General features: G+C 37.4%; 1 protein-coding gene across 1 annotated transcript in view; it reads left to right on the plus strand.

Annotated features, from left to right (window-relative positions):
* LOC124594242 (dynein axonemal heavy chain 8-like) overlaps positions 1-19,488 on the plus strand; it is a 619,801-nt gene that overhangs the window by 487,214 nt on the left and 113,099 nt on the right. Inside the window, exon 38 of the mRNA XM_047132606.1 lies at positions 15,004-15,190. Within this exon, the coding sequence (XP_046988562.1) occupies positions 15,004-15,190 (187 nt within the window). The remainder of the gene's footprint in view (positions 1-15,003; positions 15,191-19,488) is intronic.

Below are 19,488 nucleotides of genomic sequence, written 5' to 3' on the forward strand. Positions count from 1 at the left end.
GTTGACACTGGTACAGAATCACTTGCGACGTGACGTGATTTCCGGCGACGTCGACGCACACTATTTGTGGGACGAACACAGTCACTGTTAGAGAGAGTGGCACTGGGCGGAGTGGAATTAACTACATGAATTTCCATGGGCGACGGTTCACGAGCCTCAGTATTCTTGGTTCGATTCCGCTTCCGGCGCGAAGCAAAGGGCCTGGAATGGTTGTGAGTGTCCGATCTAAGCTTTTTCTGGCAAACACTCTGAACATGTCCTTTTTTATTACAGAAAAAGCAAATAGCCTGGCGTGACCAGCAATTGTCACGCGAATGTCTAGTAGCACACCGCGGGCATGATTTTACCACTGCATTTGCTTGCTTGCGCGGCACACGCGGCTGCGCGGATGGGCGCATCTAATGCAGACAAAATTTCTTCGTAGGACAGAGTTGCTACGTCGCGTCGGGGAAATAATTTCACTATCACACGGTACGTGTGCACCCCGACGGATGCTAACAAAAAAGGCTGCCGCTCGTTACCTTGAATTCTGTAGGCGGCGAGATGGAATCCAAATTGGCGTGACCACTCCGTCCAGCTTTCCAGTGCCGCATCAAAAGGACGAAAAGGTGGTGCAACTGCGTGTTGTGGCTGCGGTAGCGGTGAAGCGGCGGCCACCGCATCGTTTTCCATTGCACGTTGACCCTGGACGAGCTGTCCAAGGGCATCCAATAAGGCCTGCGCCTGCTGATTCTGCAAGTGATAAAATTCGGACAGTACATCTGGAGAATGTGGCGAAGCCATGACACAAGTAATGTAAGCAAATATAAAGAAGAAGACCCTTCTTAGACTCATCCCATCCTCGTCGCCAACATCGTGATGCTAGAGGAGGCCGAAACGCACGCTTTTAAGCTCACGCAGGCTGGCGTGAGGTCTGGAACATTACAAGGAAATGAGAACTTAGAAAAACGGACGCAGTTGCTATAATACTTAACTTAAATCCATAATTGGTGTACATCTGTCTTGACTATACATGCTGCACAAGCTAAATATCAAATGCTATGGCGCCTTGCTAGGTCGTAGCAAATGACGTAGCTGAAGGCTATGCTAACTATCGTCTCGGCAAATGAGAGCGTAATTGTCAGTGAACCATTCCTAGCAATGTCGGCTGTACAACTGGGGCGAGTGCCAGGACGTCTCTGTAGACCTGCCGTGTGGTGGCGCTCGGTCTGCAATCACTGACAGTGACGACACGCGGGTCCGACGTATACTAACGGACCGAGACCGATTTAAAGGCTACCACCTAGCAAGTGTGGTGTCTGGCGGTGACACCACATAGGGCATAAAACAGGACATTTTATAGGCTGCTTAATTTTGTATGTGACATACCATAGGAGACTTTATAATTGTCCCACACAGATGGTTTTTTATGGACAGATCCTTAACAGACAAGTGTGAGGTCAGTGATATAATAAAAATGCCCTTAGGAATCTCAAATGTTAATGTAAATCCCAGTACTGGTAATCAAATAAATTACAGCAACAAACATTTTTCTGTTTCCCATAAAAATATTCAGTCAATAACAAACAAAGTTGTAGATTAGATTAGTTTAGTACTTGTGCCATAGATCATGAATATGACACTTCGTAAAGATGTGGACTAGTCAGGTTAATAAAAGGTGTCTATACAAGATATTACATTAGACAGAATATTACATGACATTCAACATTTGTGTGTGTGTGTGTGTGTGTGTGTGTGTGTGTGTGTGTGTGTGTGTGTGGAGGTTGGGAAATTACCCACTTACTATATCCAAAAATTCATCTAATGAGTAGGAGGAGTTGCCATTAAGAAATTCTTTTAATTTCCTTTTAAATGCTATATGGCTATCTGTCGGACTTTTGATGCTATTAGGTAAGTGACCAAAGACTTTTGTGGCAGCATAATTAACCCCCTTCTGAGCCAAAGTTATATTTAACCTTGAGTAGTGACGATCATCCTTTCTCCTAGTGTTGTAGCCATGTACACTGCTATTACTTTTGAATTCGTTTCATAAGTGAATATATATATATATATATATATATATATATATATATATATATATATATATATATATATATATATATTCACTTATGATATATATTGTGAGGCTACAGTGAAGATTTCTAGCTCTTTAAATAAGTGTCTGCAGGATGATCTTTGGTGAGCTCCAGCAATTATTCTGATTACACACTTTTGTGCAATGAACATTCTTTTACTCAATGATGAGTTACCCCAGAATATGATGATGCCATACGAAAGCAGAGAATCAAAATAGACGTGGTAAGCTAATTTACTCAGATGTGTATCACCAAAATTTGCAATGACCCTAATAGCATAAGTAGCTGAACTCAGACTTTTCAGCAGATCCTCAGTGTGTTTTTTTCCAGTTCAACCCCTCATCAATGCATACACCTAGAAATTTTAAATATTCTACCTTAGCTACCGATTTCTGATTGAAGTCTATATTTATTAATGGGGTCATTCCATTTACTGTGTGGAACTGTATATACTGTGTTTTATCAAAGTTTAATGAGAGCCCATTTGCAGAGAACCACTTAATGATTTTCTGAAAAACATCGTTTACAATTTCACCAGTTAATTCTTGTCTGTCGAGTGTGACAGCTATACTTGTACCATCGGCAAAAAGTACTAGCTTTGCATCTTCGTGAATATAGAATGGCAAGCCATCAATATATATTAAGAACAGAAGAGGACCCAAGACTGAACCTTGCGGCACCCCATTCTTGATTGTTCCCCAGTTTGAGAAATCACCAGTTTTTTGCATATTATGTGAACTGTTTATTTCAACTTTCTGCACTCTTCCAGTTAGGTATGATTTAAACCATTTGAGCCCTGTCCCATTCATACCACAGTACTTGAGTTTATCTAGAAGTATTCCATGATTTACACAATCAATAGCCTTTGATAGATCATAAAAAATCCTAACGGGTGACTTCTGGTTGCTCAGAGCATTTAATATTTCATTAGTGAAAGTATATATAGCATTTTCCGTTGAAAAATCCTTCTGTAAACCAAACTGACATTTTGTTAAAACTTTATTTTTACGAAGGTGTGAAGCAACTCTACAATACATTACTTTTTCAAGAGTTTTGGATAAGGCAGTCAGAAGGGAGATTGGGCAGTAGTTGTTGACATCAGACGTATCCCCTTTTTTATGCAGTGGTATAACAATGGCATACTTCAGTCTATCTGGGAAAATACCCTGCTTCAAAGAGCTATTACATATGTGGCTAAGAATCCCACTTATTTCTTGGGAACAAGCTTTTATTATCCTGCTGGAAATGCCATCAATCTCATGTGAGCTTTTATTCTTGAGAGAGTTTATTATCTTCCTAATTTCAAATGGAGAGGTGGGTAGAATTTCAATTGTATCAAAAGGTGTGGGTAAGGCCTCTTCAATTAACTGCCTTGCTTCTTCTAATGAACATTTAGATCCTATTTTCTCTACAACATTCAAAAAATGATTATTCATAATGTTTTCGACTTCCGGCTTGTTGTTTATCAAGTTTCCATTCGCTTTGATGGTGATGCCATCATCCTGTACTCTTGGTTGTCCTGTCTCCCTTGTAATAATATTCCAAATTGTTTTGATTTTGTTATCAGAGGTATTAATCTCAGACATGATGCACATGCTTCTGGACTTTTTAATAACCTTTCTTGATGTGGCACAGTAGTTTTTATAATATTTGGCTGTTTCTGGGTCATTACTCCTTCTTGTTGTTAGATACAGTTCCCTTTTGTGGTTGCAAGATATTTTTATTCCTTTAGTAAGCCAAGGTTTTTTGCATAGTTTCTTATAATTAGATCTAACTAATTTCTTGGGGAACTACTTACTAAATACAGAACTTAACTTTACTAATATTCTGTGCATTACAGAACACTGGCTAAATAATGACCAAATTGACTTTTTCTATACCAGGATACACACTAGCAAAGTACTTCTGTAGAAGCAGCTATAAAAATGAAGGTACCACAATGTTCATCAAGCATGGGTTAAAACATAAATCAATCAATAAGTTTCAACATCTCAGTGCAGAAACAGGCTTTGGGGTGGCTCTCATTGAACTCAGTGAGGCAAATACAGTTGTAGCATGTATTTATCGCTCCACAAATGGAAATTTTGACTCATTTCTAAGCAAGCTTGAATATGTCCTAAACAGGCTTCATCTAGACAAAAATCAGTAGTACTTTGTGGGGACTTCAACATTGATTTTCTTGGAACAAGCAAAAGAAAACAACTATTGTTCACCCTCACAGATACTTTCAAATTAAAACAGACTATAACAGTCCCAACAAGAATCACAAAAACTACTGCTTCTGCCTTGGATCACATATTTGTGAACATAAGTTGTACTAAAAAGTGTATAAGTACAAAACTTAATGATCATGAAGCTCAAGTTGCCACCATCCAAAGCCACTTACTGCCCAACCAGAACTATAAAAGAACTATAACAGCAAGACAGTTTCATACACACAATACAGAAACATTCAACTCCGTGTTATCAGGAGAAATGTGGGAAGAAGTTTTGCGAATAGATGACACAAAAAGTTTGAGAAATTCTCTAGCAACTTCGTTGATTACTTTGAAATTGCATTCCCTCTCAAAACACTAGAAATAACAGGCACAACCAAAAAAGCAAAGCTATGGATAACAACAGGGACCAAATTTTAAGTGTGAGGAAATGAGAATTACTCAAATACAGGTAAAACAATAACATACACCCTCTTCTAAACAGTTACATACAGGAATATGTACAAAAGAGTGATACGACAGGCAAAAAAAATAAAAAAAAATAAAAAAAAAATAAAAGAAGGCCCCTGATAAGTTCATAACAGAATATAAAAGCCAAGCAGTATGGAAAGTCTTAAAGAAGGAAGCAAATAAAAGTGTCCCATAAAATGGAAAATATCACTCTTAACCATAAGAACAAGACTATAACTGATCCCCAACACATCGCAAATATTTTTAAATATGACTTTGCAGAGATCAAAAATAATTTGTTAGTCAGTGACAAAACAGATACTAAAAAGAAACAGAAAAACAAAGTGCACTCATGTTCTTCTTCAATCCACATTGATGGAACAACCCCAGATGAAATCATCAGTGCTGCATCAGCTCATAGGAAAATGTCACCAGGGATTGATGGTATTCCTCATTACATCGTAAAGCAATGTATTGAAAACATTTCACTTCCTCTTGCAGATATAGTAAATTTATCTTTTCTGACAGGCACATTTCCAGACAGTTTAAAAATTGCTAAAGTGGTCCCTATCCATAAGAAAGGAGACAAAACAAATATAGAAAACTATAGAACAGTTTCATTATTATCAGGCTTTAGTAAAATCATAGAAAAAGTAATGAAATGTTTAGAGACAAAACAAAATTCCCACGTATTCTCAGCATGGATTCAGGAAAAATAAATCAACAACCAGTGCAATCTATGATTTTATAGAAAATGCCCTGCAAGCAATAGACCAAAAACAAAGAGCCACTGGAATTTTTTTTAGACTTAAGTAAAGCCTTTGACATACTGGACCACAACATACTGTTGGAGAAGCTCCAAGTATATGGCATTAGAGGCACTGCACTAAAATGGTTCACTTCGTACTTGATGAACAGGAAACAAAAAATACAAATAAAACACGAACTAAAAGAAAACACTACGACATGTTTCTTTGCTGCAGAAGTTCTAAATAAAGGAGTCCCTCAGGGATCCATTCTTGGGTCAATCCTCTTTTGCTTGTATATAAATGATCTAGACCTGAACATTGAGTCACAAACAAACACTTTTTTTGCGGATGACACAAGCATCCTAATTACAGGAAATAACCCAAGTCAGCTTCAAACAGCTGTTACTAAGACTACAGAACAGCTAAACAGATGGTTTGAGGGGCACTTATGATAAACACCAAAAAACAAGATTCCTAAATTTCTGTTTAAAAGGTGATGCATGCTACACCAGTATGACAAACTCCAACAAAATTTCTTCTTCTCTGGAAACAAAGCTTTTAGGTTTATGGCTTCAAAATAACTTCAAATGGCACACTCATATAAACAAAATTAATGGAACACTAAATAAAATATGTTACAGTCTGCGTTTACTCCCTCTGAAAGCAAGTTATAGCACTGTCCAAACTGCCTACTTTGCCCAAGTCCGCGGCATCCTACTGTACGGAATTATAATCTGAGGTAATACACCACCTAGCTCAGTCACCTTCTTAACTCAAAAAAGAACTGTAAGAGCAATGCAGCATGCTCAACAAACAGATTCTTGAAAACCCTTCTTTCAAAAGTCATCAATTCTCCCTCTTCCCTGTATGTATATACTAGAAATCTGTAAATATATTAGAAAGAATTTAAAAGATGTAAATGAAAATTTTAATATCCATGAACATGATACAAGACAAAAGGAAAAGTTTCGTGTAAAGTCAATAAGGACATCAGCCTATAAAACCTCCAGAGTAAACAGCACTATACAAATTTACAATAGTCTTCCGTGTAAAGTAAAAGACATATCATCATTCTTACTCTTTTATAAAACCCTAAGGGCATTCTTATTGGATCATTACTTCTATTCAGTAGCATAATTCCTAGATCATTTAAGATATGAAAGACTTGAAACAAGACAGTGCAGCTACTGCAAGAACCTTTGTGGATAAAGCTAAAATTCATGTATCTGCTGAAATGATTACTGTATATCTGTGTGTGTGTGTGTGTGTGTGTGTGTGTGTGTGTGTGTGTGTGTGTGTGTGTGTGTCGTATCCCCACAGTATGGAAAGATTTATAGGATGAATCAATAAATCAACTAGTAATCAACTAGTGCAAAAGCTACAAATTATTATGTCCTTAGAATAAAATATGGAGTAATGAAATTTATGATGGATTAGTAACAATGTAAGATTTCCCCCTTTATTGTCTAGGGTTAAATGAACTGTCATATTTTGGAAATGGAGGAGGAGCTTACAATATATGTATTATGTGGGCAGTATAATGATGGTGATTTTTCCTCTCTTTTCCAAATGGTTAGACATTGCAGCAGTGTTGTGTTAAATATTATCCCTTCTCAACCACCTTCCCATGTAGTTGGTCGGTCAGTTGATTAGCGGGAGGGGACCAAACAGCAAGGCCATCAATCCCATTGGATTAGGGAAGGAAGTCAGCCATGCCCTTCAACAGGACCATCCCTGCATTTATCTAATGCAATTTAGGAAAATCACAGAAAAACCTAAATCAGAATGGCTGGATGCAGGTTTGAACTGTCATCCTCCCAAATGCAAGTCCAGTGTGCTAACCACTGGGCCACCTCACTCAGTCCCATGCAGTAATAGTTCATACATAATATCACTAATACAAATGCTTGGATGTGTGTTTTGATATGTGCTGTCGGCTGGACAGTCTGCCAGGATTGCATTCCAGCAGGTGGTCTAGTGTGGGATGTGGGTTGTATTGGGTAGTGTAAATAGAGGGAGAGAAGTGGGAGGCAGAAAGAGGGCTCCAGGTGGGTAGTTAGCGACTTGGAGGGATACTACTGGTTTGCTGGCTAGGAATGTGGAAGGGAGGGGTGGCAGGTTCATGTGCTAGACATGTGATGCACTGTGTAGGTTGTGTGAGTGATGGAATACCACATTAGGAGGAGTGGGAAGGTTGTTAGGTAGGATGTTCCTCATTTCCAGATATGGTGATGGATAATCGTATCCTTGGTGAAGGATAGGATTCAGTTGCTCAAGCCCAGCGTGATATTGGGTGATATGGTTGGTGCTCCTTTATAGCTAACTGGGGTTGGTAGGAGGATTAGGGCTATGTGAGGATATGACATAGGAAATCTCTTTGTGTACTAGTTTTAGGGGATAGTGCCCTCATCCTCATAAGACCTTCAGCATACTGGTCAAGGTAGTTCTCATCACTGCAGATGTGCTGCCCACAGTGGCTGCCCATGTTTGTACTTGCTTGTAATACACTTTAGCAGGCAACACTGGAGGCAGCAATGAATTATTTCATCCAACACATGGACCAGCATATCACTGATCCCCACCTTGAGCACCTTTGAATGTTCTACCTCTTTTTGTCTCCATCAAAGACCCTGAAGTGTCACAAGATGAGAAAAAATCTGTTGGAAAGATGAGTTCTTGTAAGGATATTGCTCTCCGTGAAGTTTCTCTAACTGCGTAACATGCGCTCACTTTCAGCCACAACAAAATAAAGGCAATGATGAAGTTTCTAATCAAGAACTGCCCTATGTATACAACAGAGTGTATAAAAGTACTACAGTACTGTACTACATCTACCTGAATTGCAAATGAGAAAATATTACTGCAGTTACTGTTCTACTAACTTACATTCTCTATAGATGATGAGTAGCATTTCTACATTCTCATTGTTGGTATACATTTTATCCACACAAATCTTCAATTGAAGACAGGTGACTGAATGAACAGTGTGCATGTTCCTTGCATTTCCATTTGTTTACTTTTAGCTCCAGCAAGTGGATGAGTTACCTTACCCTGGGTACCTGCACTGTGTGCTAATACAGGGGAGTCAAATAAAAATTTGTTTTACAATTTTGATAATGTTATATTTATGTGAATGGTTCATTAGTACTACTGTTCTTATCTTCATAATGTACAAAGCTACAAGAAAGGCAAACATGTTAATTTACATCCCTCTGGTAGCTAAATGACATTTGCTACATACTATGTTAATTTTGCTTCTTGATGAAAAATTATTGGGCTAATCAAGATAAGTGGGACACTCTGAATAATGGAACATTAATCAGTGGGTTCCTAAGCAAAGTCACTTTTGAATGTTGATTATGTGTGAGAAGCTCTCATTATGCTTTGTGTAAGAAGGAGAAATGTCTAAGTGTGTATCAAAACTTAACAGCTGCAGGATTGTAAACTTCTTAGACAGGTTTATCATTCCCTGATATTACTGCTGACAAGGGTTAGAATCCCACAACTGTCATATCAGTGAGGACTCAATGAGTTAAGGATGGCCATACTCCCATGGAGAATCTCAGTGCCCCAAATGAATTGTGCACGGTCACTTGGCCATGTCACATACTTGAGTCAGGAAATGGGCTGTTTTGAAGCAAAACAAGTATCAAAGTGGACAATGTGATGATGTCTGGAGCACCACGGACTGTCTGCATAGCATTTCAGATTGAACCACTATATGCACTCCTATTAAGGGAGCCTAAAGATTATTGCATATAGCACTTGAAACTGGTCGCCTTGTATCTTCTTCTGCAGTGTTCAACTCTGAGTTGTGGCATTATACCATTCCCCTTTCTGTCTGGCTTCCTCTTCATTTCCACATATGTAGTGCATCCCACATCATTAACAATGTGGTGCATCTATGAGAACCTTGGATGTCCGTACTAATTCCTTCCCTCAGTAGCCCCATCTTCTACTGTTCCAATGATGTTATTGTGTCTTAAAACATGTCCTTCAAGTTCATCTTTCAGGTGGGCGTGCCTTAATAGAGATCTGGTTTCCTGTACTCTTCCCAGCATCTCTTTATTGGAACTCTATCTCTCCAGCTGATCCTTCTGTAGCATCAAATCTCCATTGATTTTAGCTGTGCTCTCTCTTGTTTTCCTATTTCACATCCATATAGGACCACACTCCAGAAGAATTATTTTCTATTTCCTTATTTCCAGACTTAAGCTCTTACCGGTGAGTAAGTTCTTTCTCAAATTAAATACAGTTTTGGTCTGCTCATAATTTCTTTGCGTCTTCTACCATCCCTTGTCATCTTGCTTCCAAAATAGGAAAACTGCTCCATCACTTCCAACTCCTCTCGTCCAATTCTTATTCTTAAAGATTTGTATTATTCTTCAGTACTGCAAACCATCAATTTACTCTTCTTCCTGTTTATTTTCATACCATACTGATTACAGAAAAACCCTTTCCATTGTGCTGAGAATCTTCTCTAGACCTTCTTTCAACTCTGTGATCACAGCAGCATCAGCTGTGTTATGCATCATGTCTTATCTTCTCCCTGTCCATTTTGATTCCCACTTCAGTAGTTTCACAAACTTGGTCTATAGCTTCCTGACGGTAAGCATTCAATATATGAGGGAGAGTACATCCTTGTCTCATCCCTTTCCTAATTTTTGCTTCTTGTTCCTGATGAAAATGCCTAATTACGGCCACTTTGTTCTTATAGAAGCTGAGTAATGTCTGCATATCTTTGTATTATAAACCTACTTTCTTCAGCACTCTTAAAGTATCTTGCATTATCAAATTTCTTTTCCAGGTCTACAAAGGTGATATAAGTTGGTTAATATTTCTGTATTTGCTGTACAGTGTCAGAATCACCTCCCTTATTCCTATTCCTACCCTGAATCAAAATAATTTTCACTCAGCATATCCTCTACCTACTCTTCAATTCTGCTCAGAATTATCTTCCTGAGAATATTTAATGCATGTGATACTTGCCTAAGATTTGATACTGTTGACATTTTGTAGCTGCCATCTTCTTTGCTATGGCAACTATGATGCATTTCTGGAAATTAGTTGGTATCTCTCCTGTGTTATAGATGGACCTAATAGTTTCAGCAGCATTATTTCATGCTGTCACCAGCATTCTTGATTAGTTCTGCAAGAATGTCATCAATGCCCATTGCTTTGCTCTCCTGTAGATCTTTAAGAACTTTCTCAAATTCTTCTTGTAGCATGTTATCTACTTCACCAAACAATGTTTTTCCCTCTGCCTTCTACTGTACTCGAGATTCTTGTTTGTGTTTGTAAAAAATTTGTTTGCTGTACTGTAGGCTGTATCAGTTATTCTGTTTCAAATATTTTTGTATACTTCTCTGCACACTTCCTCAAGAAAATTTCCTTTTGCATTTCTGGCTTTCTATTGACTAAGTTCCTCAGTCTTCTGTATTCAGCTTTTCTTTATTCACCAGTTATGTTTTTACATTGTCTTCTTTTTTTATAAGCTGAATAACATTGATGTTATTCATTTCCTTTTGTTTTAAGGTTTACTTTTTCTCTCTATCTTTTCTGCTGATTTGTATGTCTCATATTTAATTTTTTCCCAGTCTTATTTCCCTCTTCAGTGTTAAAAATTTTTAGGTAGGTTGTTTGTTTCCTGTACATGATGCCGTACCAGTCCCTCAGTTTTCAAATTTTCTATTACCCATTTCTGTTTTGCTGTCTTTTTCTTCAGACATCTGAATCTGAATGAAATTGCCATGAGGACCAAGTTGTGGTCACTGTATGTGTTTGCAGATGGATAGCGGTTGTAGTCTTTAACTTGGTTTGTAAAATGTGATTTCACAAAAATGTGATTGTTGTCTATTCAAGCCTCTTGGGGCAATGTTATCAGACATTTGAATCTGAATGAAATTGCCATGAGGACCAAGTTGTGGTCACGGTATGTGTTTGCAGATGGATAGCGGTTGTAGTCTTTAACTTGGTTTGTAAAAATGTGATTTCACAAAAATGTGATTGTTGTCTTTACAAGCCTCTTGGGGCAACATTATCCACAGTTACAAATATCCGTACTTTTATGAATGAATTAAGTTCAAATGGATAAAACAGAAAACTGTTTAGTATTAATTATCATTTAATTCATGCAAAGCTAATGAAGGCTTTTTAAGGAGTCCAGTCAACTAAATGTCTCAAAATGGTAACCACATATGAATATATGCTTTTGGATGATCATCAAGGAAAGGTGTGTGACGTAGTTAATGCCACAGCCATACTGGAATGAAAATTTTACATTAATAATTAACTGTGAGGAAGCTTTGTACAAAAAGGATGTCAAAACTGTCAAATGTTGACCAAAGACAAATGTGAAAATTAATATTTTAACAATATTGAACCATTTTAAAAAGAAGCCATCTAATTACTTTCTCCATTGTGGAAGAGTGTATAGTCACCACTTCTGCCAGCAAAGAAACAGCAATCAAAACAAGGGATAAAGGCTAGTTAGTCTGCATGAATAAAGGCAGAGTAAGTAACTTTTATCTGCTTAACAGTCTGTAGCCAGTGTGATCCTGTAATTCAGAGGGGTTCCATATTCACGACTGCTCTGCAAGGTATAAAACAGTTACTGGAGAGTACTATGCAAGTCTTCTGGACCAACTGCAAGAAAAAAAGTGAACACACACACACACACACACACACACACACACACACACACACACACACACACACACACACACACACACACACACACACACACTGGGTGATTTTTGATGGGTAGCTTTTAGATATTCCAGAAACACACTCAGGGCTTGAATGTACTCATTGGAAAATCACTGCTCAAGGTATATTGACATGAAACACACCTGTGCCTAAGTCTAATTTATTTTTCTGTTGTATACAAAGGGTGATTCAGCTGCCCCTACTGATGGGTTTTATCCAACCTGCAACCTTTTCAGAAACCACTCACAAATTGGTGGCTTAAACACTGACTTCAACAAGTGAGTATTTAGACAGTGCACTCTTAGTGTTTATCAACAAGGCACCCCCTTGTCCAGGAAATGAGAAACCATTTCCGAAGGCAGAAGAATCAATTGATGGTAAATGCCGTAGAAGATCCATTGATATCCATGGATATCCCGAGCACCAGCAGTAAACCATGCCATTATCTTTGGTGAAATTTTCCAGAGTTGAGCTAGTCACACAGTTGCATCTCTGGATGAGAACTGAAAAAGATACAGACAATGTCAAGAAAAATAATTCCAATTTTAAAATATCCCCTTGAAATGTAAGAACACTTCATGCTATTTTAAAAACATTTAATTTCAAATAACAATTTATTTTTACATGTCCTGAGGATATTTTGATTTCATTTAAATTAAAAAGATTTAAAATTTATAACAATACCCTTCCACTGATGGCTAATACTATGCTGCCTTAATGCATGTATACCTGTCCCCACCAAGCTAAAACTGAACTTGACAAGTTAGTAAGAAGTTGTGAACATTAAAGGGTCTGCTGTGCAAGACATATGGCACTTAGGGGTGGTACCTTGCACTTATCCAAAAAATATTTCTAAGTAGCCCTACGGCTCACACAGTAAAAACTGAAAGTGCCTTGCCCAGCAAATGCAGGATTGAAGGCTTATCCTCATGCTTTGGTGGCTGTCTACATCAGCCATCACTTAAAATGATGCTGCCCCTCTCTACCTTGGGGAAGTGAAATTTTTATATTGTCTCATTGCTACTTTTCAAACTATTAGTCCTATAGAAAAAAAATGCTCAGGATCTTTTTGTAGTAAATTTAATGTAGTTTACAAATTATTCAAGAAACATGCATTTTAGGGCCACTTTTTACGATTTTTGTTGGACAATTTGAAAACTATGTCCTCTAGGGAAAACGTGTCCCAATTTAAATACATTAAATTTCCTCCAAAAGGTTCTGCTGATCTTTCTGTAGGACTAATAATTTGTGTGTGATATTTGAAGGCACTGCAGGTTTTATAAAACCCACAAGTAAGGACAACTGAATCCCTGTACATATGTCCAGGATCTACTCCCAAACCTCTGGATCCGTTTCAACCAAATTTGGCACAGAAACAGCAGGCTTCATGAGTACCAGCTCCAATAGGAACGGAGATACAAACCGAAACCTGTTTTTTCCAGCCTCTGGCTTAAAGGATGCTTACACGACAGGCATGTTGTGTGTGAACATTATTGGCCTGCCAGATCAACCTGCTTTGCAGGGCAACCTACATCTAATGGGCAAGAAACGGTTTTCTGGACCACAACGTTTAGGCTGCCTTGCATGACAGATGTATTGTCTTGGAGCAGTATCGGCCTGATTTATTGACCTCCTTTATGTGGTGCCCCATACGTCAGGGGCAAATAAATGATTGCATGCCCCTGATGTGTAGTCTGCCCTTCATGACAGGCATGTTGTGGGAGTAGTATTGGCCCATTTTATTTAATTGTCTTGCAGGGCTACACATTCCGATGAACGGGGCTTCAACAGGTTGATATTGATAGAGGAGGGGAGCGGGAGCTGCATGAGGCAGGTGGAAGGTGTAGAGGGGTAGTGGACAGGTGGAAAATGAAGTGGGATAGGAGGAGATGGAAAAAGGGGGGGAGGAGGATAAGGTCAGTAGGAAGGGAGAGGAAGATATAGTCAGAAAAAGGAGGTGAAGGGAACAGACAAAGAGAGGGGGGAGGAGATGAAGAGACAGAGAGAGTGGAGAGGAGGAGATAGATAAATAGAGGTGGGAGGATGAGGTGGAGAGACGGAAGGAGGAAGAGGAGGACACAGAGAGATGGCAAAGGAAATGTGTTCAATTTACATATTGAAAGCATATGTGGGCAAAGCTATAGGAAAAAAGCTAATTTATAAAACACATACACACTGCTGGAACAAAAATTTTCGCATTGTCCCCATATCATAAAAAATTAATTAAAAAAATTGAATTTGTAGGTTCATCATGATTAAGGAATAAGGGTAATGAGAAGCACATATAGAAATTGTAAAATCTTTGAAATATTATGGATTTCCTGTTAATAGGATATGCTTCCTTGTTTTATACATCATTCTGCTGCATTTCAACACAGATAATGTAATGAATTAATTATGGCTCTGTTGGAAGGAACGTGTCAATATTTAGTTGAAACTGTGGTGATACATAATGGATAAGTCCTATGAAAATTGTCACATGAGATCAGAAATATTCTCTCTATAAACATAAGTACAAAATAATTTACTCTGTGACTTTGCTGATAAATAAAATATCTTATTTTTTGGCTCACATCTTCACTCCTCCTGTTTTTCTCCTGCCCACAAATTCCACAAAAACTTGAAATTCTGATAGGAGAGACCACTAGAAATAGTATAGTATCATATAGTGTTCAAGCAGTAAATTATTTTCTTATTGAATACCTCTAAAAATGTTATTTTTTACTACCAGCTGGAATCATGTTAATTTTTACCCTACCATTTGTGATTCTGAACTAAATTTTGCTTGTTTCTTTCCTTTTGCAGGGAAGCTGGATTCTTCTTCAGAATTGCCATCTGGGATTAGATTATATGCAAGAGCTGTTTGTTAACCTATCAGAAATAGAGAGTTGTGATCCAAATTTTCGTTGTTGGATTACTACAGAAGTTCATGTTAATTTTCCAATTTCATTGCTGCAAATTTCAATCAAATTTACAAATGACCCTCCACAAGGTACTTTCTTTCAACTTTCCTATACTAAAAAGGCCATGTTAGTAGTTATTACACCATGCAAAGTTATTATCATCATATTACTTTCCATCTTTTAACATTTCTGAACATAAAATTAGAACATTATAAGTTTATAGTTCAGTTAATTTTCCACTGACCATTTACTACTAATTTTTCAGTGAATCATAATAAACAGAAATCTTGATTTGTTGATGTCAACACATCTCCCATCATAAATAAATAAATGGTTCACGCCTGTATCGCTGAAGTCCAAATAATGAGCCAAGCAAATTATATTTTACTAGTAATTTCGAAATTGTGTTACAAATCAGAGTATATATATCATAATGCATGATGTCATTGTGCCTATACAATGGCAATCCAGATATGTGAAATGATTGAAGACTTACTAGGAGACAAATCCAGTGCATTGTCTTCTGTTTTTTATTTATTTTTTATTTTATTTATTTATTGTTCCGTGGGACCACATTTAGGAGAAGTCTCCATGGTCATGGAACGAGTCAATACATGAAATTATAACACGATTGTAGAAACACATAAAATGAAACAAGTCGTTAGTTTAAATAAAGAAAATCAAGAATGTAACACTGGAATTTGCTTAATTTTTTATCTCTTCCAGGAGCTCCTTGACAGAATAGAAGGAGTGAGCCATGAGGAAACTCTTCAGTTTAGACTTAAAAGTGTTTGGGCTACTGCTAAGATTTTTGAGTTCTTGTGGTAGCTTATTGAAAATGGATGCAGCAGAATACTGCACTCCTTTCTGCACAAGAGTCAAGGAAGTGCATTCCACATGCAGATTTGATTTCTGCCTAGTATTAACTGAGTGAAAGCTGCTAACTCTTGGGAATAAGCTAATATTGCTAACAACAAACGACATTAAAGAAAATACATACTGTGAGGGCAATGTCAAAATTCCCAGACTATTGAATAGGGGTCGACAAGAGGTTTTCGAACTTATACCATACATAGCTCGAACAGCCCGTTTTTGAGCCAAAAATACCCTTTTTGAATCAGAAGAATTACCCCAAAAAATAATACCATATGACATAAGCGTATGAAAATATGCGAAGTATACTACTTTTCGTGTTGAAATGTCACTTATTTCAGATACTGTTCTAATGGTAAATAAAGCGGCATTTAGTTTCTGAACAAGATCCTGAACATGGGCTTTCCACAACAGCTTACTATCTATCCGTACGCCTAGGAACTTGAACTGTTCCGTCTCGCTTATAACATGCCCATTCTGTCTGATTAAAATGTCAGTTCTTGTTGAATTGTGGGTTAGAAACTGTAAAAACTGAGTCTTACTGTGATTTAGCATCAAATTATTTTCCACAAGCCACGAACTTACTTCATGAACTACATTATTTGATAATGTTTCAATATTACACACAAGATCCTTCACTACCAAGGTGGTGTCATCAGCAAACAGAAATATTTTTGAATCACCTGTAATACTAGAAGGCATATCATTTACATAAATAAGGAACAGCAGTGGCCCCAGCACCGACCCTTGGGGAACGCCCCATTTAACAGTGCCCCATTGGGACTGAACATCATTACCACTCTCAATATTGCGGAGGATTACCTTCTGCTTTCTGTTCTTAAAGTAGGAGGCGAACCAATTGTAAGCTACTCCCCTTACTCCATAATGTTCCAACTTCTGCAGTAATATTTTGTGGTCAACACAGTCAAAAGCCTTCGTTAAATCAAAGAAAACACCTAACGTTCTCAACCTTTTATTTAATCCGTCCAAAACCTCACAGAGAAAAGAGAATATAGCATTTTCAGTTGTTAAGCCATTTCTAAAACCAAACTGTACATTTGACAGCAAATTACGTGAATTTAAATGCTGCAGTAACCTTGTATATACAAGCCTCTCGATAACTTTAGCAAACACCGATGGCATAGAAATAGGTCTATAATTGTCAACATTATCCCTGTCTCCCTTTTTATAAAGTGGCTTCACAACCGAGTACTTTAATCGGTCAGGAAACCGACCACTGCTAAAGGAAAAGTTACAGATATGGCTAAGTACTGAGCTAATATGCGTGGAACAGTACTTCAGTATTCTGCTAGATACCCCGTCATATCCATGAGAGTTCTTGATCTTTAGTGATTTAATTATTAACTCAATCTCCCTCTTGTCAGTATCATGGAGGAGCATTTCAGGTAACAGTCTCGGAACACTTTTTTCTAAGAGCGCTATATGATTCCCTGTTGGGACTATGTTTCTATTTAGTTCACCTGCTATATTCAGAAAGTGATTATTAAGTACTGTACATATATGCGACTTATCAGCAACACGGACATCCCCACTACGCACTGATTCTATATCCTCGACCTGTCTCTGCAGACCAGCCACTTCCTTTACGACTGACCATATGGTTTTAATTTTATCCTGAGACTTAGCTATTCTATCTGCATACCACATACTTTTTGCCTTCCTAATAACTTTTTTAAGCACCTTACAATACTGTTTGTAATGGGCTGCTGCATTTAGATTTTGACTGTTTCTAACGTTTTGATATAATTGCCACTTTGTTCTACAAGATATTCTTATTCCTTTAGTCAGCCACCCAGGCTGCCTGTTTGTGCTAGTACCCTGTTTTAAACGTTCTAACGGAAAGCAACTTTCAAAGAGCACGAGAAAAGTCTTGAGGAAAGCATTATATTTATCGTCTACTGTATCAGCACTATAAACATCTTGCCAATCTTGTTCCTTGATAAGGTTTACAAAAGTCTGTACAGCAACTGGATCAGCTTTCCTAAAAAGTTGGTAACTATATTTAACATGTGTTGAAGCACAAAAATCTTTTAGACTTAAAATTTGTGCATCATGATCTGAAAGGCCATTCACCTTTTTGCTAACAGAATGCCCTTCTAATAATGACGAATGAACAAAAATATTGTCTATGGTTGTTCTACTGTTCCCTTGCACTCTCGTTGGAAAGAATACGGTTTGCATAAGATTATATGAATTAAGGAGGTCTACCAGCATCCTTTTCCTTGCACAATCACTTATACAATTAATATTGAAGTCACCACATATAACTAACTTTTTGTATTTCCTATAAAGTGAACCAAGAACCTCCTCTAGCTTTAGCAAAAATGTTGTGAAATCGGAGTCTGGGGATCTATAAATAACAACAGTAAGAAGTTTAGCTCCACTAAATTTAACCACACCTGCACAACATTCAAACACCTTTTCAGTGCAGTACTTTGAAACATCAATTGACTCAAATGGGATACCGTTTTTCACATACATGGCTACTCCCCCACACCGCAAAGAGCTCCTAGAAAAGCTGCCAGCCAACCTGTATCCTGGTAAAGGAAGCCTCTGAATTATCTCCTTATTTAAGAAGTGTTCAGATATACCAATAATTTCAGAGTCAACATCTATAAGCAGTTCACTAACTTTATCTCGAATACCTTGTATATTTTGATGAAATATACTAATTCCCTCATTAATCGGATACCCAAGCTTTGTAGAAAGTGGTTTCTTTGTTAGAGAGACTTCCCTTAAGCAGGAATACCTATCAGCTGACTTCAATCTAAAAAAGGTACAGCTCTAACACCCACAACTACCGGAATTTAGGAGATACAACCAATAGAAAAAATACTATAGGACCTAACTCTTGGAAGTTTGCCACCCATGATAAATGTAAATCATTTTGCAGTTCATGTATGTAGCTCCCTGTGACTATAGAGATGATGCTATTTTACAGTGAATAAAACTGACATCAGTATAAGATGGGAGCTGCAGCGGGATTTGCACATGATCAGTGTTTGATGCAAAGGCTAGGAACTATCTCTCATTATAATACAAAATAATACAATGTAATAAAATGCAATACAAGTAAGAAACATTATGTTATGTAATTCGAGAATGGGAAATAAGCCACACTGATTCCATAGTCACAGGTTTGACACGTGAACTCTGTAAATTAACTATAAAATAATTTAAGATATTCCATTTTAAAGTTTCCTCCTTCAGTTTATATCATTTAAAAGGAAACTGATTATTTTACTAAGTATGAATATAATTTTTTTTGTAATTGATGAAAGTATCAATATTAACCAAAAACCATGTGTCACAGGTGTGACAAAATTCAGAAGTACAACATAACACTTTGACCTTTACAGGAAAAAAGCTGTGAATCAAATGGTTATATGTAAACAATGTAATAAGTGTATAATACTATAATTTTGTTTATTAGCCATGAAAATATGAGAAATAACATAACATTATTTTCAAAATAACAGCATAATTTCTGTTG

This window comes from Schistocerca americana, chromosome 2 (assembly GCF_021461395.2).
Source record: "Schistocerca americana isolate TAMUIC-IGC-003095 chromosome 2, iqSchAmer2.1, whole genome shotgun sequence".
Lineage (NCBI taxonomy): Eukaryota > Metazoa > Arthropoda > Insecta > Orthoptera > Acrididae > Schistocerca > Schistocerca americana.